Source organism: Tachypleus tridentatus, chromosome 9, assembly GCF_004210375.1.
Source record: "Tachypleus tridentatus isolate NWPU-2018 chromosome 9, ASM421037v1, whole genome shotgun sequence".
Classification (NCBI taxonomy): Eukaryota; Metazoa; Arthropoda; class Merostomata; order Xiphosura; family Limulidae; genus Tachypleus; species Tachypleus tridentatus.
Window position 1 is genome coordinate 42,208,891 of NC_134833.1, and position 21,517 is coordinate 42,230,407.

A 21,517-nucleotide genomic window follows, 5' to 3' on the forward strand; every position below is an offset into this window, starting at 1 on the left:
GAAAGATGAAATAAAGCTATTCCTGGAGACTCAAGAAAGGAAAGATCTTGTAGCTCACTTCGAAGATGAAGCATGGAATAAAAGGGTTGCGTACCTAGCCGACATTTTTGACTAGCTGAACAAGCTCAATTTGAAGCTTCAAGGTAAGGGAAACACATGTTCTCCTTTTTCAAGATAGTCTTCGGGCCTTTGTTTCCAAACTGCATAACTGGCGTCGGAAAAACAATCTTGGAAACATCGCTATGTTTGAAACACTTTGTGGAGTGACGGATGAGTCTCAGATCCAACTGGATCAGTTCCTCAAGGATGAGATTACCGAACATCTTCAGTCTCTAGAAAAGGAAGTCGAGAGTTACTTCACTGAGCTATCACAGGAACAGGAGGCCCTGGTAAGGAACCCATTTTGTACTGAACTTGATGTATCCAGCATCCCAGATGATATCCAAGATGAATTTCTGGATCTAAGGAACGACTCTTCAGCTCGTGATCTCTTCAAGGTGAAATCCGTGACTCAGTTCTGGTGCGCTATGTATCAGTCATACTCCAAAGTCAGCATGATAGCTTTACGTGTCCTTGTTCCATTTGCTTCTACCTACTTGTGTGAGGCAGGATTTTCCACTCTTGTCAATATAAAAACAAAGAATAGGAACAGATTGGATGTTGGAGATGACATGAGACTGGCTCTAACAAACGCTCAGCCACGAATTTCAAAGCTTGCTGCTGAAATGCAACATCAGGCATCTCACTAGCTGGGTTGGATAGCTGTTCAAACCTATGTTAATATTATTTTAAGAAATATATGTTCTTTTTGTGAATTCGGGTTGGACCAATGTGATTTAATTTGCTAATAAATAATTACAGAATTTTTAAATTTTTTTTAGATGTTTTTTCCCTCTCCTTCACAGAAAATAAAAGAAAAATTAAGCTGCTGATAGTAAGCCCTCAGTAGGGGGTCACATGGGTTTCAAACATTTAGGTAAGGGGTCGCGAATGCTAAAGGTTGGGAACCCCTGCTTTAGAACATTTTAATGTTTATGTATCTGTAACACAACAACCTGTTGCCATTTACAGTGATAACAACCCACTAACCATTTTGAATCAAATGAATGGCATAAACAGCAGACTGCTAAATTGGAGCTTGTCATCACAAGAGTATGAGCTGAAGATAATCCATGTCAGAAGGGTTTATAACATTTGTGCTTATGCACTTTCACGTGTTATAGAATTTTATGATCATAGGTTATTTGTATTGATTGTGTTGTGTGTTGTCACAGTTATTGAAGTTTTGTAATTCTTTTACATTATATCTAATGTCTTATTGTCAATGTATATATACATATCTTAGTTAAAAAAATATCTAATGCTAGCTGTCTCTGATTTAGCAGTGTATGACTAGAGGGAAGCAGTTAATCATCACCACCCACCACCAACGAACAGTGGTATTGACTGTCACTAGTACCCCAAGTCCAAAAGGGCGAGCATGTTTAGTGTGACGAGGATTTGAATGCGAGACACTCAAATTACGAGGCAAGCACCCTGAGCCCTTTCTAAATGCTTATGATTGGGGAAGGTCTGAGTCAGGTATAAAAAAAAACAGAACATTTAAGTTAAATCCTAAGAAGTGTGAATTGTTACATGAACAATGGAGTTACATGGGATACAGTCAACAGAGTGAATATATACAAACCCATCTAAGATTAAGCCTGTTTTGTACCGGACAAAACCACAGCACATAAGCAGAGGTGAATTACATCAACAAAAAAAAAAAGAGAGAACTTAACTGGGTGAAGTGAATCTGTTTTGGAAAAATAAAACATTACCCGTGTGTAAACATAAAAACTACAAAGCAGCTCAAATAAGTCCCGGTACAAGTACCGCTTTAATAAAACTTCTACTACTCAGTAGGTGATTAACTTACGTGATGTAAAAGATTTTCTTGGACTAAGTTCTGTATTAATTTTGTAAAATCATTCTCCGATATAGTTTGTCTTTTAAAACAAATAACATCAAAAAAGAAACAAGTTTTGTTGTATTGCAAGTTGTTGTTACAAACATTCAAAACAGTAAATAAAGACTTGTTTATTACTCGTCTATTAGTATAATCAACTTTTGAATATCCAATAGTATTAGGTACAGAAACATTAAAAGGTAGAAATTATATATAAAAAAATATTAGAAGTAAACATCTTGGAAACAAAATGTAGAAAGTCTGATATCAAATTTCCACATAAAGAGAACTCATGGAATACCAAATTAAATTCTCTGGTGTATGACATTAGCTGTAGTAATAGAACCAAGTAATTATCCATAGACATCATATACTGTATTTTTGAAGTTGGTTGGATACACATGTTTCTGTGGGCCACTTGATGGTGAATGAAAACACAAAATTCCTATTCACTACCAAGGATTAACTCTCGATTTAGATGCTTTATTCAGGTTAAAAATTGTTTTAAAAAATGACCCGGTTCTCTTGTTAATAAACTTGTAGTGACACCTAACACCAGGAAGCAACTTGGTTTGTTTTGTGGTAACAATATTTACAGACGTAGCGTTTATTGGATTCACGTGGTTGATTCATGGTTCCCCGATTCGCTCAGTGTTAGTTTCATATAAAGAAGCACTGTTTATACAAGAAAGCCGTGTGCTTGATTAACAATTGGTCCAAGGGTCTCTTCGGTGGTAGCGTTGCTCGTGCAATTTTTTTTACATAGTCATACTGTAATTTTATCAAGAAATATGTATTTAGGCTATAAAAGCCTATCTCCACCTAACCTAGTCGACCTTGTCGCTAAAGCTGCATACGTGACGACAAATTATAAATATTTTAATTCGCAATAAATTTGTGCTCACGTGACGTTGTGGCCTACTTCATTAACGTCAGTTTAGCAAACGCCACTATGAAAAGTGTACCATTCGTTTATACGCTAGTTAAAATGACATAGTAACTAAGCAACCATGTCACGTGAATAAAGAACAAATACAATCACTGACGTTTCTTGCCTACTAAGTTTGGTTGGTTGGTTTGGCGTTTTATCGCACAAAGCAACTAGGCTATCTGCGCCAAACATCCGGTAGAAAGTTAACATTAAAATAAATTTCGTAAAATTCATAAAAGGAAATTAAGGTAAAACAAAACAAAGTTTAAGAAAAAAACAAATAGCATTTAAACCAATGTTTACATCTAATCTACAGCGGTAAGAGAAAAACAACAGTAATACAAGTTGTAAAGGACTTTCTGTAGCATTATTGTAATTATCATAACTCGCCAGGATGCATAACTGGTAAGTTCAAAAATCAGCGTTAGCCATCTGAAGTTGGCCTTTCCAGTCCTGGTTTAACATTATTTAACATTACGGCCATTTTCTAACTTCAAACTGAACTAGATGGACTTTGATTCTTAAAGGAGAACCACATTAAAACAGGTCTAATGTATAAATAAAAAACTTAAATAGCATTAAAAAGATTAATGGCCTTTAAAAAATTAAAAACATTTCCAAGGTAGACAGTGTTACCATCACCAACAACACCGTCTAACATTATGGATAAACCTTGGGACAGAACATGTTTAAAATGGTGCCGTCGTTGAGAGTCATAACGACGACAAGACAGTAGAACGTGGCTTATTGTGACCTGAGTGTTAGACAATACATTGGTGCATCAGTCCCAGATAAAAGAAAATTATGAGTTAAAAAACTGTGACCGATGCGTAGCCTAGCCAGAACAACTTCCTCTTTCCGATCCTTACGGAAGCAAGACGGACAAAAACCAATAGAGGGTTTTACTTGGAAAAGCTTGCTTTCACGTTGCTTACTCCAAGTCGACTGCCACATGGCGCGGACCCGAGCCTTGAATACAGGACCATAGTCTATGAATGGAACAGGCACAGCGGTGATAGCGCCAGAGCAGATATATTTAGCTGCGGTGTCGTCGAGCTCGTACCCGCGAATACCAACGTGGCCCGGTATCTAGAAAAACTGGATAGAAGTAGCTGTTAACGATAAATGAGCCAGTCGGTTTTGAATATCGGCGAGAACAGGGTGTGAAATAACGTGAAGCGATTCCAGGGCCAATAGAGAACTAAGCGAGTCAGTATAAATCATGCAGTTTGAGTACTGCTTAGCTTCCATGTGATCCAGGGCAAGAGAAATGGCGTACAGTTCAGCAGTGAACACAGAAGCTGAAGAAGGGATTCTGCGTGCAACCATGAAACCAAAACAAACTATGGTATTTCCAATCAGGAGTGTCTGCTTTTCTCAGATGACTTAAAGATAGGTCACATTTGGGGACTGTAAAAAGCCATGGTGGTATGGGCTGACCAGTGGATAGAGAAATGGTATCCAAGAGAACAGACCCAATTCATCCAACTGCACCTGGATACGAAGGCTAAAAGGAGCAATGGTAGATCGTCTGTTCTGAAAAAGTATGGCCCATCGAGGAAGGAAAACACAACCCCGGTGGGATGCTTTTGTAAGGAACAAAATTTCGAAACATATAGTAAAGACAGTTGCAAATGGCAGAGGTGCAAAGAAGGTTCATGACACTATGTATAAGCTCTGAACTGAAGAAGTGCAGAAAGCCCCAGCACAGAGCTAAAATCCTTGATGATGAATAGGGATCCACCATCTTTCAGGCCGAGGTCCTGGCAGAGCCACATCCATTGATCCGTAATCCAGTTTCGATTGAATAAGAGCATGATATTCTTTAGCATAGAATATCGATCTGTTCCCCAAGTGGTAGAAGAAAGAACACGAAGGATGTTCAGTGCTCTTGTACATTTGACCCATAGCTGTTTGATGTGTGGTATAAAGGTCAGCTTATGGTCAAAGATAAGCTCCAAGAACTTTGTCTCAGGGACAACAGTCAGCACAACGTCACTAATATGGAGTTCAGGATCAGGGTGAATACCCTGTTGGCAGCAAAAGTGCATGCAAACGGTTTCAGAGAGAGAGAGAGAAGTAAAAGCTGTTTGCTGTGGTCCACTTCAATAAACGATTGAGGGCAGTCTGAAGCTGCCACTCAGTATACCTCATGTTCAATGACTGGCATGAGATGTAAAAGTCGTTGACATAAAGCCCGTTTTAAACAGTAAGAGGGAGTTGTTCAGTGATGGCATTAATCTTTACACTGAAAAGTGCGACACTCAAAATACAGCCCTGAGGGACTTCAAGTTCTTGTAGAAAAGAATAGGAAAGTGTCAAATTCACATGAACTTGGAATCTCCTGTTCATTAAAAAATGTTAATAAATATGGGCAAATGGCCACGTAAATCATACATATGGAGATCTCGCAAAATGCCATACCTCCATGTTGTATCATAAGCCTTCTTAATGTCAAAGAATATTGATACAAGATGTTATCATTTGAGAAAGGGTTCTCCGACTGACGTTTCAAGTCAAATCAGGTGGTCCATGTTGGAACGCTGTCGTCAAAACCTACAATGGATGGGCAAGAGGTGGTTGTTTGATTCGAGAAACCAAAAAAGATGAGCATTAACCCTCCTATCCAAGGTCTTAGAGAGACAGCTCATCAAAGCAATTGGACAGAAGTTTGAAAGAATCTTGAGATCCTTCCCAGGCTTAGAGAAAGGTAGGACAATAGCCTGGCACCAACCATCAGGAAAAACATTCTCCTGCCAGATCCGGTTAAAAACAATCAGAATAGCAAGAGAAGCAGGAGATAGATGACACAGCATTTCATCAGGTCCAACCGATGTACTGCCAGACAAATGAAGGGCCAGTTTGAGTTCCACCAGTGTAAAGGGACGATTATAGTCATAGAGACAATCAAATCAAAAGGGAAGAGGTGATCACTTTGCCCGAATCTTGATGGCTAAGAAGGTGGAAGAAGAAGCAGAAGTGCTAGATACTCGGCCAAAGCTTTCACCTAGAGTATCAGCTACTTCCTGACTATCAGAGAGCAAGATCAAGAGAGGATGGAATTATACTGCCCACTGACCTTTGGAATCCTGTCCTATATGACTTTGGAACTGGTGGTAGAAGATATGCAGTTTGTGAACTTAATCCAAGTTTCCTTCTGGCTTTGATATCTTACCCACTGAGCACGTACACCGGCCTGCTGGAAAGCAATGTGGTTGGTGCAAGAGTGTGAGATACCTACAAAAAGTATCCCAAGCCCGTTTTTAGCTTTCCATGCCATATGTCAGGCAGGATTCCACGACGGATGAGGATATCATGGAAAATGTGTCGAGACTTTAGGAATACATTGAGCAGCTGCTTGTATAATACAGTCAATTACTGCTGCCACACAGTCGTCTATTAACGGCTTACAGAAAATGGCAGGATCAAGTTCTGCAAGAGCAGTGAAAGAGGGCCGGTTTGCTTGATCCAGCTTCCACTGGGGCACGTGGGTAGGGTGGCATCGAACATGCCCAGTCTCTCTCAAAATTATAGGAAAATTATCACTGTCTCATGGAGTACTGTCAATCCTCCATGAAAAAAGGGAGAGTAGTGAACAGGAGCAAACTGAAATCAATAACAGTAAAGGACTGAGTAGGTGCATGAAAATAAGTAGAAGAACCAATACTGAAAAGGAGAAAGGTTGTGAACAAAGAGCATACACTCTACAGAGTGACTCCTATCAATATCAGCACTTCCCCAGAGGTGATGATGTCCATTAAAGTCTCCTAGGATTAAAAGGGGAGACAGCAACTGTTCAATGAAAGCATCAAGGTCTGATTGGTCATAGGTCTCACCATGCAACAGGTAGAGAGAACAAACAATGATGGTATGGCCCAAGGAAACACTGATGGTTACAACCTCCAAGGGTGTGTCGAGTGGCAAAGACAGGGTGGGCACATGCTGATCAATCAACAGTGCCACCCCTCCATGCAATCATCCATCAGACAGCCTGTCATTTCTGTACAAAGAAAACTGCCAAAAGGTGACTGTATCGGCAGGTTTCAGAAACGTTTCCTGTAAGGAAAGACATGTAGTATGGTAGGAAGCAGTCAGTGTTTTGATGTCGTCCAGATTAGAACGTAAACCTCAACAGTTCCATTGTATCAAGGTGGCCATTTTTATTTATGTGTAGGCGAAATGGGTGGAGAACCATTCTGTTTACGACCCTGTCTTTTTTTCTTTATTGTCTTTATTCGAGGGAGGTCTATCGAACTCTATGGATCCTGCCCTTGGTTCATTGGGCAGGTCTTTGTTCTGTACCCAGAACCAAAGGAAGTGGATCTTCAAATTTCCTGGAATGTATGTTAGGAACAGAGAGCAGTGTTAAAGTTGATTCATCAACTTTTTTTAACCATGAAGGTCAAATGACTTTTCATTTGGTTTGAGAACGATTCTTTTGGAGGCACAGAGAGTTACGTTTGCACTCCCACTGTAGTAGTGGAACAAAGTGCAGCAGCATACATCTGCGATGAAATGGTAGAAACAACTTTCAAGCCTCAGAGTAAGTAATGTTTTGAATTGTCTTTAAATGCTGTACCTCTTTATTCCAACCATTAAGGGCAAGAACGAATGTAGGACGGGTAAGAGCCATTGCATTTTATGCAGTGAGGGTCCGTTTCAAACTCATAGGCATTGTGGTCATTGCCACTGCAACGAGTACACGTCAAGAAACCACGACGACTGAACCGCTGAGAGGGTTTGGAATATATGGCGATACCCTACAATTAAGATAACCTGCCTCGTTGGTGGCAAGTGGACATGGTGATGTAAATGTCAGAATGAGGATACTGATCGGCATCGTAATTCCATCTTTGAGTGAAGATACGCCTCACTGCAGAAACTCCTTGGATGGAAAAACCAGCTAGAATCTCCGACTCTGGGATGTTCTTCAAATCCCTCTCAAAAATAACTCCTCGTGACGGATTCAAAGTATCATGAGGCGTAACCTCAATAGGCATATCCCTAATTGCTTTCAATATAAGAGGAGTTCACTGTGTTGAGGTGTAGATGTGTCCACCAATATGTCACCAGAGTAAGCTTTTTGATTGACTTTGGAGAGCCAACAGTATAAGTAAGGCTTATTTATAGAACTCAAGCCCAAAATAATATAATAAATAATAAGAATATAAAATTATATATTCAAACATCTAAGCGCGCCCTCTACATTCCGACACTCAGTTACACAACCCCTTTTAAACATGTGGTCAGCTTCTGATCAGTTACGTCTTTTCTTTCTTTGATATGATCGAAGAAGGTCGAAACGTTGTTTGCTCCTCTACGTAAAATATTTTCTCAACCCAAACTAGCCGTTTTTTTACATATATATTTTTCTCTACAAGTGGGTTTTCTCGACATCACTGATTATTATCTCAGACACATTGGTACTTATGACCTTGAATAGCATACCTAACTCTTCAAGTAAAATCGAGACACTAAACACTACAGTATATCAAATTGGGACGCTTGTAAAAGAACAGTATTATAATCCCTATACTGTCTGATTGAGTACCTAGAATATATGTACATAATCTTTAGTTAACTGAAAAAAATCAACATTTTCTAAGAGGAGGAAGAGTGATTTGAAAACCAAACCACACGAAATTGACGAAACCTGACTGACACTCTGTAGTTTGCAAATCACCTGATTTCAAGGAAATAACTTTATTGATAAGTCATCAATTTAACATTTCTATAAAACAAACTAAAAGAAAACGGCCTATAAAATTCCAAACGCATTCGAAATATTGAAAGAACAAGTTGTATTTACATACTCAATGTAATTTTTTTTTGGGGATGGGGAAATAATCTTGATAAAGTTCAAGACGAATTTCATAAAAAATGTACAATAGTTTATAGACTTTTTTAAATCAAAGGGCACCACGAAGAAAAAGTACCTTAAAATTCTTTATATTGTAATGGATCCAATATTATTTTAATATCCGTTTGTTTCCATTTAATATATATGTATGTAACTTATACTGTTAAATGTGTACTGTGCAAGTCCTGCCTGTTAGGTTTGTAGATTTTCGAGTGTAAGAATAAACAATATATATAAGAATAAACAATATATATTTTACAAACGCGCCAGTACATCTTCAAATATTATTGCCAATTCAATTTTCGAGAATGCCACCTTTTAAAGTTTATAAATCGACACCTCGAGAAGTCGTTATACATAATATTATCGGTCTGTTACAGTCAATACACTATAATCCTCGGAGGCTTTAATTGTATTAAACGCTTATTAATCGGAAAACTACTGATATTTCAATAGAAACGTCTACAGATTTCGAACATTACGAATCGTAAAACTTCGAAAAATTAACTTCGCACGTTAGTATTTCTACGAGGGCACTACATGTTTATCTTCCTCTATAAAAAGTAACCTTGTAACTGCATTAGATCAAACAAGAAGAGAGCTAGCTAGCATTCCGTGTATGTGTGTATCAACATACATAAATTCGCTCGTCGTGTCCCTGCATCATGAATAAAATATTCACTTCCAGACCAGATAGAAAATTGAATATTGCTTGAGAGTTTGTAAAAGCTTTGTATATAAAAATATATTTGTGTTAAGAAATAAAAATATGTGTATCGATTTTGTTAGCAAATATTATAAATCTGATACCTATTGGCATTCAACTACTAATTTCAAATTTCCAGTTATCTGAAATTTTAATACGTAACAATATACACAAATACACGTATATCCAATAACGAGATGTTTGTCTTGCCTATGATTTGGTAAAAACAAAACTTATTTTCACGAAATAGTTTTTTGTGCACTTTTACATTAAAACAAGTTTATAAATGAAGTATTTACAAAATGATCCCAGACCAAATAACAACAACAAAATAATTGCCAATCTAGTCATATTATTGTGTTGTAGTAAGAGTTGTTGAAAAATACATTACTGGTAACTGATATAGTTTATAATTTCAGTTCAAGTTATAGAGCACTGCGTTGCGTCGGAGTTCTCGATTACAAGCCGAAGGAATAACAAAAAAATTGGTAGCTTTCCAGTGGTTCTCGAAATCACGTGAATTTTTAGCTCCAGAAAAGCGACATTCGACAACAAACTTTGAAAATTGAAAGGTTCGTTACTTATATAGCTCTAACACCACGAAGAAAATATACAGTCACGTAACAATCGTTATACACACGTGTGTTTAGAAATACAAGTGTACGAAACTGTGAGAACATACAGCTGCACACCAAACACTTGAATATCTCAAATATCCAGTACACGCACTTCAAATCGGTTATATATTGGCGTAACACATTCCCATATGTACAACAGAAGTTACCATGGTACTGGTATGTTTTCCAGAATAGCAGGTGTTATTGGGTGTGGTACATGTATATAACAAGGAACGACTTAAAGATGACTTGAACATAATTCCTTGATTAATCAGAAGGTGGACAAAAAGATCACTCTGTCATGTTTACATTTTCAAATTTCATTAGTAATGGAGAAGTACAACAGCGAGAGAAAGAAAAGTCCTAAAAGCATAATAAAAATGTTTTAAACATCCGATCAGATTTTTAGTGTTAAGCCCTCACACCATCATTAGTATAAATATAGGTGGGAAAATCCTATTTAAGGTAACTATGTAATATATAAATCACTCTTGAATCGTAGTTTTGTTAAATCTTGTAATATATAAACCGCGACTTACGTTCAAACTTTACACCATGTAAAGTGCTTGGAAGTGGTTGTTACGTTAAACCATGTAACATGCAAACTGCCTGGGAATGGTAGTTAGGTTAAATCAAGTAAAATGTAAACCGTTTGTGAATGGTATGTCATATGTTCCTCAGGTGTATTTCAATTCACGTGCAAATTTTACATCTTATGTCTTATCTGTTTTAATAATAAATCTATATTAGTTTTTTTTTATTTAATATATTTTGGATTTTCACAATGTGTTTTATTCATCGGTAACAAGTAATGCGATGAAAGAATTTAGTGGCATTCTTTGTTGTTGTTTTTTTCAGAATTTTCACTTGGAGCTAAACAAAGTCTCAGGCTACTCTTACCTGGCAAAATAGTGTGGTTTGACGGACACTTTTCGCACGCCCATGGCCTTAAAGTATATAGAGTTTTTAGACGCAACGGGTCGTACGTAAATCGTATCGGATTCATAGTTAAAGCATACTAACCACTGTGCTACGAAACGGTTTTGTATTTCCGTTGTAAATTCTAAACGTTTTGCTTATGATATCGTGTGTGTGTGTGTGTGTGTGTATATAATTATGCGAGGTGTTTATTTACCTTGTTAGTTAGTAATGCCTATAGCCATAATTAATGGACTAAGAAATTCGTCTAATTTTGGCACATCAATATTATTATATAATTGTATAAAACCATCTAGCTATCTATTTTTTTAAGTTACTAAAAAGGTTTAATTTTCACCTCGAAATATTTATTAGAGCAAAACATGAAAGCGAAATTGTTGCAAATTTTTGTTGTTCTTGTTTAACCTCCGTACACATACAAACGTGGATTACGCTGAAAGAACCACGTACTACGCAAGACCAAAAATTCTTATAAACTCCTGACACGAAAATATTGAGCGAAAAGCGACTGGCAGTCAGTTACTCTTGTCGCAGCGTTTACAGCTTATTTCCTATCATTACAAACAATAATTGTTAAAATACTGAAATAGGTCGATATTATGCTCTAAGTAAGTATTTTTTTTTTATGTTTAAGCCTCTTCGAACAATTTAACACAAATATGCATAACAAGTTTTATTAACATAACAATAAAACTTTCATATGCGAACATTTTTAGCATAACAAACAGTCAGTAAAAATAAAAATACTGAAATCTACAAAGGTTGAAAACTCACTAAATTCTCAATTCATAAATTAATCTAAAACGTAAAATGGCTAACGATAAATTCATTTCTCTTTCGTTAATAAATTTCGAATTTGACCTATCTTGGAGGAACATACAATTACTTATTAATAGCTAAAAGGTCGTATAAATATTAATATATAAATTTTCTCACCTTTTCAAAACAAGATGATATGGGTTGATATAAGCGGGCCATGAATTTTACTTTGTTTGCTCTATTTTTGTTAGCCCTTGCTTAACTATTTATCATACACGTGAAAAATTTCCATTCAAGATATATCAAAAGCCTCCGATATATTCATTCAGAAACGAACTTAAGAACATAACCTGTATTAGAAGATTCACAGCGATAAGGCGCAAATTGTCTTTTCAACTTTAGTGAAGTAGTCCTTCGTTTACTCTTTTCGTTCACAACCTAATTTTGCTTTCTAGTGCCAGTGATTCTGACACCATTTATTTAAGATATAGTTGACCCTTTAACCAATTACCTGTTTAATCACATTTATTATTGCTCATACTATTAGCTACTACTACTTGCTCGTTTTTGGAAACGATGAGCATATTTGGATTTCATGCACAGATTATATTCTCAATCCAGATGAGGGAGTCGATTTTTCACCCAATCATATTCGCCTTTTCATTTCGCCTGCAGCTCAAGTGCACTGAACTGTGTTCTAACAACACTAAACGAAGTTCTATAACTTACACGGCACGCGTTGAGCTACACAAACAACTTCTGTCCACGTGGAAGCTAATCACTGAAGCTGACGGCCTTGTCAGAGGACGTTTTTTCACAGCGCCACCACCCTTGTAATTTAATGACACATGTCTAATATTCAACAATTTATATCATATCAGACCATTGGTAAACCATTGCAAAAGTTTATCATAGTTTAAATTTCCTATACAGCGAACATACAAAATGGATAGCCCATATTAACTTATTTTTGGTCTTGTACTCAGTGAAATTTTATATATTTGTACACACAATTCTTATGTAGAAAGTAGATTCAAGACGTACACGAATGATCATGCTATACACATACGGATATATCAGTGCGACGAGGCATTCATTATCGGACAAATAAAAATCGAATATATTTCGGTACTTCCAGAAAAAGTTATAAAGTAGACGTAAATTTCAATTCAAACCAAAGCTGTAAGTTCGAAGAAGAATTGTAACTATATATACAAAGAATGAATACACTGCTGGCCAAAATCTTAAGGCCAATGAACATGAAGAAAAAAATATGCATTTTGCGTTGTCAGACTCAACCACTAGTTTGAGTAGAGCTTCGAAAGATGAAAATAAGAAAAGGGAAAATAAAAATAAAAACTATTTTAGCATTTAATAGGGAAAATGTGAACACTATGAAATTAGCTTAAATACTAGCTGGTCAAAAGTTTAAGACCATACCAAAAAGAAGTCCTAAACAGGGTAGGAAATGCCCAATAAGAGGTCTCAGGAGTGAGTTGCACGGCCGTCATTGCGAATAACTGCAAACATTCGCTTTGACACGGTCGATATAAGCGTTTGCAGAAGGCTGGCTGAAATATTATTCCAAGCGGTGAAGATGGCTTCACAAAGATCATGCACTGTTTGGATTGACGTCCATTTATATAGACTTCCCTTGCTATCCACCCCCAAACATTTTCAATAGGGTTCAGTTCGGGCGAACACGCTGGATGGTCCAAAAGAATCACGTTATTCGACATGAAAAAGTCCTTTGTCCTGCAGGCATTGTGGATTGCAGCGTTGTCCTGGTGAAAGATCCAGTCATTCCCACGCAAGCGGGGGCCTTCAGTCAATAAGGATGCTCTCTCCAACTTGCTGATGTAGCCAGCTACTGTTTGACGCCCCAGTATAACCTGAAGCTCCATTGTTCCATGGAAGGAGAAAGCATCCCAGATCATGATGGAACCTTCTCTGCTGTGTCGTGTAGAATATGTCTCCAATGGGATATCCTTATCATGCCAGTAACGTTGGAAGCCATCTGGACCATCCAGATTAATTTTTTTCTCATCAGAGAACAAAATCTTCGTCCACTTTTCTACGTCCCATGTTTGGTGCTTCTCAGCAAAGTTTAATCGAGCTGTTTCCTGGTTTGGAAAGAGGTGTGACCTTTGAAGACGTTTACAGTTTGTAAAGCCTTTCTCTCGTAGGTGCCGTCTTATTGTTCTTGAGCTGCATTCTGCGTCTGTAAGGGCTCTAATATGGTTCGACGATTGGCTGGTGTCTTGCCGGACAGCTCATCGAATCCTCCTGCTCAAGGCCGGCGAAATATTTTTGGGCCGACCACTTGAAATTCTCTTTTCGTATCCATCAGGATCTTTTAAGAAATTTGTAACAGCAGTTTTACTACGCCCAATCTTACCAGTGACAGCACGTTGAGAGACCTTGCTTTTGCAACTCGACATTTCTGCCACGTTCAAACTCTGTCAACTTTTTAGCCTTTGCTATGTTTACCCGATGTAACACAGGAGATGTCAGTGGGAAATGTTGACAATGCTAATGCTTGAACACAAATGACTAAATTTCGTTACTTGTTTACCGATAAACGCTTCGTTTCAATATGGTTTTAAACTTTTGACTAGCTAGTATTTAGGCTAATTTCATAGTGTTCACATTTTCCATATTAAATGCTAAAGAAGTTGTTTTTTGTTTTCCTTTTTCTTATTGTCATCTTTCAAAGCTCTACTCAAATAAGTGGTTGAGTCTAAGAACGCAAAATGCATATTTGTCTTTATGTCCATTGGTCTCAAGATTTTGGCCAGCAGTGTATATGTATATACATATTTACACTCAACATCTAGTTATGTTTGTTTTCGTTTTTTGGATTTTCGCACAAAGCTACTCGAGGGCTATCTGCACTAGCCGTCCCTAATTTTGCAGTGTAAGACAACAGGGAAGAAAGCTAGTCATCAGCACACACTGCCAACTCTTGCGCTTCTCTTTTACCAACGAATAGTGGGATTGACCAAACTTTATACGTCCCCACGGCTGAAAGGATGAGCATGTTTGGAGTGACGGGGATTCGAACCCGCGACCCTCAGCTTACAAGTCGAGCGCCTTAACCACCTGGCCATGCCAGGTCGGCTATTCTGCCAGAGTGGATAATGCAGTACGAAAGCATCTGAGTTGAAAGAACCATGGACCGTAATATCCTTTGTTGGACGAGTAAACGAGGTTACAGTCAACAACAGAAATGTTGTTGTAAGCTGTACAAAAAAAACCAACAAATTTAGTTATTGAACTTATGTGAATTTTTTTGGTTCAGTTCTTCGAGTAAAAACTGAATTTGAAATTATTGTATTTTATTTCTCTAGATATCAATACCGAGAGGTTGAAAGTTGTATGATTAAACATCACCTGGTAGATAACTGACTGTGATCTTGTATTTGTAAGCACTTACACTACATTTTTTTGTTTCATAATTAAAGTTTGTCAATTTCGTTAAAATCTTTCACAAGAAATTTAGGCAAGTTTTCAAATGTAGACTACCAAAAAATTTCCCGCCTGAATCACCTGTTATTAGTGAATTTGTCTCTCTGACACTTGTAGTGGAATGATTTCTCATGAAAATACAAAGGTTTTACTTTAATTGTATCAACTTTGGCCCAGTTTGAATTGTCATTCTGAATTATTTTGATTTACCACCTTTACATAAATATAAAAACTATACTCAGTTTATTTTTTAATTTTGTGTTTGTTTTAATATTAAAGCAAAAGTATAATTTTATTAAAATTTGTGTTTGGTATTCTCTGAGTTAATTATTTAAATATAAGGAATGAGTAGAATTTCAAAAGGGTATATTTTATTTTGAGGTGCTTTTAATTTTTATACATTTCATGATTTTGTATCATTCTGTATTTCGTTTCTTTTATTATTTTTGTCTCATTTCATGTTTAGTTTCATTTATTTTGTAACCTTAAAAATTTTACTTAATACTACTCAGTTTACTTTTCACTTTGTTTCAGTTTGTCACAATTTATTTTGAGATATATTTATCTTACTTATTTGTTAGATCCTATAGTTTGAATAAAATTCCAAATGTTGTTTTCCTATAAGTATCGTGTTTCATGTCTATGGTCAAGGGAGGTGGTTAAGGATATCAACTTACAATCTGGCGTTTTAACATTTAGTTTCAAGGTTCAAGCTTAAGAAAAGTGTGAGATATGGAAAGGGGAGTTTGATTATTGTAGATATCGTCAAGTTACATGGTTTTCAACTTGTATAACTAAGATTAATATTTGTTTCTTTATTCATATATTTTCTGGTAGAATATTTTCTATGGTTTGCATAGGTATTATCTTCTAGCTTAGGAAAGGTTACATACCACAGTGTCCATTTTGCAAGGCTCAGCCGTATTTTACACGATATTCTGTTGGAGTTTGTCAATTTTAGTGCACTGTTACACAGCGAGATGTATACGTTCTGTCCATAGCAGAGAATTTTACATAAAGTTATAGCACTGTAAATCTGTAAACCGACCTTCTTGAGTGGTGTCATACTCATTTCAGAAACTGTTATAGAGACTTGAACAAATTAGTATGAGTTGAGGGTTTATCTGTCTTGAATATGCACATGTAGAATAGAAATAATTATTGACTTAGATAATCTAGGAATTGTAGAATTAGCGTATCTGAATATCACATCACTCTCTGCTGCACACTCTGACTGGGAGTACTTATATGTATCCTATGTATTTATACACGAAAAATTACGTAATAGTTTCTGAATACATTTAGTTCTGTATATTGATACTTAGTTTACCACACACTAATATTCACCACAATAAAACTTTTGGACTTCATTTAAAAATGAAAAAAAAATTGTGTGTGTGTATATAGATATATAAATAGTATGAAAATTGGAAACTTTGTATATTCACATTTGATACTGCTGTAATTTAGAAGTTTCACTGTTTTTCTGGCTGATGTTGCATCACAACTACTTTTCCCAAATTTGGACAATGTGGAATTGGGATAGAGGACTTGGTGAAAGCATATTTAGTGGAAAAATTGGCACATCTTTATATGGAGACATTTTACTTGGAAGCTCAACTTCCAGTCCAGTAATTTCTTGTCCAGCTTTAAATATCTAAAGAACTTATCACAAATATGTTATATTGCTTCCACTGTTTCCTAGCCCTTGGATCATGTTCAGTACAGCTGTCTCTCTTTAATTTTGAATTATTTTGGCAGACCTATTGTTCTTACATATATCTGTTAATATTGTAAACATAAGATGTATTCCTGTCACAAAAATCCCAAATTCGGGTTCTGTTTTTTTAGATTTGCTTGAAATGTATACATGTATTTTAATAGAGCATCTAACACAGATTGTGGTTAATTGCCTATCAATAGTCACATTTTTCTGATGGTACATAAAATCACTGAAAGAAGAACATATAAGAAATGATTAAAAGTCAATTTTTGTAATAATACATAAAGACAAAATACCATTATATAATGGAAATACTTTAGTATGGTTTCCTTGCAATGCTTATATTAAGGTGTTTCAGAGTTAGGAAATATTTAGTAGTTACGAAAACTAAGAAAAAAGATTTACTAAGTAAGCACTTGATGATATAAATATATTCCAATTTTATCATGTCTCTCTAGTAAATAATTAGCCAGGATATTTATTTCAAGGCTAGACTCTGTAATGAAGATATAGGATAAGTTTAAAATATCTGGGTAAAATCATAAATGTATATTGAAACAGTTAATGACAGCTCCTTAACTCCAAGCTAGTAACACATACTAATGAGACCAATAGCCAAAGAGCAAGCAGTGACAGTGTGGTATGCAAGCATACCATGCTCTTTTACCATCTATCGTGGTAGAGTTTTGAAAATTATTAACTAGTTATGGATTTTCATTGCAGCAACATGTGGTCAAAGATGTTTAATGTTATCTTAATCTAATTGCCTTAACTCTGTGTTCATTTGGTATATGATATTTTCAGCCCACACGGTATTTCAATTTGTATCTTGAGCCTCAGTTGATCTAATTAGAACTGGAATGTCCTCTGTTGGCCAAACTATGATGGCTGATAGCTGACCAGTGCAATCAGGGAAACAGAGGCCATGAGGTAATGCTGTCTATTGAACAAAGAAAGTGAGATAATGTTTGAAATATAAGCATAATTTCTTGGTCCAGTTTTTCTACAGCAAAGACCTTATCTTTTTTGTTCATGTTTAGTATTGAAAATTTTAATTCCAAGTAAAAGGAAACATGAAGATCAAGAATGCTGCAGTGGCGGCGCCAAGGGGGGCTTGAGCCCCCCTCCCCAAATGAGCCAAGCCCCCTCAGCCCCCCAATATTGTTACGTACATATATTCATAAAATATGGAAAATACAATCGTCGTTGTTGCTTAACAATTAACATCAAAGAGACATAGATCTGTAGAACTCAAGGTCTTCATTAAGACGGAAGTATGTGTCATGTGTCCCACAGCAACGTACTGAATACACTGAAACTCATGCGCTGTATTGCCGCTCCCTGTGTAATGCCATTCTATCTTGAGCCTTAACGAAGATTAGACAACCACGTTGATTTCAAGTTACAACAGATCATCAGGGATTTTACTTGATAAACCCAAGGTTTCACGGGTATTTACCCATTAATTTCATTTATATTTTATTGAAAAATAAAACATAGCATGCATGTACAAGTGTATTTTGTATAGGTCAAAACTATGAAGCATTTAGCTGGTGTTGTGTCCTCTGTGAGATCATTTTGCATTGTGTATCGGCCATCCAAAATTGTACTGATGATTGTGGCATACACTTAAAATTGTGACTTACAATCCAATTAATGTTATACTTATGATTAGATAATAACCTTACATGTTAACTGACAAAATAATATTTCTAAACAATTCTAGAATGAATTTTGAAATTGTCATTCGGCTATTTAGAAGTGCCTAATTTAATGTAATGTAGTAGTTACATTATTGTAACAGGTGCTTGTCACACTTATGATAATAAGAACAATATCACAATCACAGTTTGGCCTGTATGAATAATGTGAACTTATGAAGAAACCAGCCTTTCTGTGAAGGTCAACTTCAATTTAGATATTTTGCTTTGGTGTTTCTATGACCATTCAATATTCAGGCCGCGGGTTTGCTTTGTTCGAACGCGCGATTCCCGCCTCGAACGCCTTAAGCATATGATCCCCGAGCCGCTGACCATGGTGTACGTTCTGCGTACGGCTAACGATCGGCTAAGCCCGATCGAGATCCAGATGCCAGCCGCACGTCACCCCTTTCCCCCACCAGGTCACTCTCATTAGCTACCCACAGTTTTACAACATGCCCTATCAAAGCTGTGTTTGTGTTCCCTAATTAGCCGTGTAATTTTGCATTATCACTACCCTGGAATTTAGGTGAACTTTCTCTTTTACATATACGCATATTTTCATAAACAGATTATTTCTCATTTGTAATAATGAATTATTAATCAGAGTATGAGTTTCCAATGAAAACTGCATTGAAAATGCAGTTCAAAATAGCACACCTTTCTGAAATGTACCTTGGTATTTACATTATTATAAATTACCATCTATACTTCATATTGATGTCATTTTGGGAAGCCCCTCCACAGTTTACCTCAGTCCCCCAACGAAACTATCCTGGTGCTGCCAGTAGAATGGTGACTGACCAAGAATGGAGACTTTATCGATAGTGCATACATATGCTGATATTTCCTTCTCCTTTGTTCATTCGTTTAAAGTTTATCCAGTTTATTTATTCATACAAGGAAATGAACACCCATATAAATATTTTAGTTACAAGAATCTTGTAGTTTTCCTGGATAATTCTGCTGTTACTATGAAAAATTCTGTCAAACACTTTTTGGGGAAAAGTTTCAAAGTAAAAATACCACAACAGAATGTCAAAATGAGCATGTGTAGGTCTAAGTCCTTGTTCAAAATTGTTCTTGGACTGTGCATGTCAATATCTTCACGTTGATGCAATCCTTATGAATATGGTGTTTTTTTGTGTAAGAACTCAAGACCGTAAGTTTATTGGTGAGTAAGTGGCATGCACTTGTTGCACGTCAATAAGCTAGATGACATCAGAAAAAATTAAATAAATGTTGGGTATAAATCACAATAAGTGAGCTAATACCTGAGAGAGTAAGACAGCAGCTGAGAGTTTTTAGAGCAGTCTACCTCATAGACAATAGAACAACCCTCAACTCATGTAAGTTATATGTAGTTTCAGCTTAAAGTTGTAGTAAACTTGAAAGGAGTATTTAGATTATTAGAAAAATAATTATAAAGGAGGGCAAGTATATTATTGTAAATATAAATGTATAAATAAACAAGTACTTCATGTTTTGTTAATACATGAAACCTTTGTCTCAATTTCTTGTTTCTCATGTAAAAATCCTTGAGTTGACTGATGCCTGTGAAAATGACACTGAATGCATCCCTGGTATTTTCAGTAAATAGGATTAGATTTGTCTTGTTTGTTTTTTTTGTTTGGAATTTCGCACAAAGCTACTCGAGGGCTATCTGTGCTAGCCGTCCCTAATTTAGCAGTGTAAGACTAGAGGGAAGGCAGCTAGTCATCACCACCCACCGCCAACTCTTGGGCTACTCTTTTACCAACGAAAAGTGGGATTGACCGTCACATTATACGCCCCCACGGCTGGGAGGGCGAGCATGTTTAGCGCAACGCGGGCGCGAACCCGCGACCCTCGGATCACGAGTGTCTTCAGCTTACATCTTTCTCTGGCATTATCAAATCTGCTACATGCCATTGTCAGGGTTAAACTTCTATGGGATAGGTACTGCTATACATACTATATAGTCTTTTTATCACAAACAAAAAATGCAATTTGTTTATGATCTTTCAATATATGATTACCATAGATGTTATTAACTACATGCAGAATACATACATTAAAAATTAGAAAAGTTATCTGAATATACCATGTTACAGATGTATTCTAAAACAGTTAGAGATATTTCATTTCATTAGGATCGAATAACATTATGTAACACAAATTTTGTACCTGAATAGTATGTGTTATTTCTTAATTGCTTATGTTGTAAAAGTACAGAAAATGGCCATTATTTTGTGGCCTGGATAATGAAATTTAGAAATTACCCTATTTTCTAAGTAAAAACAGCCAAATTTGCACATTTTCATTTACGTAAGGTCTGAATAAAACAACATATGAATCAAGATTTACATGTATTTATACTAAAGTTATACAAAAATGTTTACAAGTGAGTAGTTTTTTGAGATTTGTGACTGTAATGTAAATCACTTTCACGTATCAGCTCGCAAATATAGCCTCCCATCACGTTTTCATTATATGCACCCAGGTCATAAAAGCAAAGTTTGAGGAGAAAAATAGGGATTTTCCATTTACTTTTGGCATAAGCAATTTGGAAATAACACTTTCTGCCCAGGAACAAGGAAAAGTAAAAATTTTGTTGTATAGTGTAATTTCTATTTTTCTTATAGCACCAGTTCTTCTTTCTTGGTTGTTCAATTCACTATGTTTTTCACAATTCTTTTCTTCACAAGTAAAATAATTATGTTAATATTTCTCTTTGTGTATATAGTTGGACTTGGTATTTCTTTGTAAAGATTTATAATCTTGTCCTAACAACAAGATTAATCATGTTATAAGCTATTCCACTTTTTGATAAGTAAGCTTTCATTTCTTCATCACTACAATCACAACATTTTTCCAATAGTAGCAT

General features: G+C 36.1%; 1 protein-coding gene across 1 annotated transcript in view; it reads right to left on the bottom strand.

Moving 5' to 3' along the window:
- The window catches only part of LOC143225135 (uncharacterized), a 29,342-nt gene extending 16,804 nt beyond the window's left edge, over positions 1–12,538 (bottom strand). The window contains exon 1 of the mRNA XM_076453996.1: positions 11,938–12,538. Within this exon, the coding sequence (XP_076310111.1) occupies positions 11,938–11,979 (42 nt within the window). The 5' untranslated portion in view covers positions 11,980–12,538. The remainder of the gene's footprint in view (positions 1–11,937) is intronic.
- Positions 12,539–21,517: the final 8,979 nt, after the last annotated feature.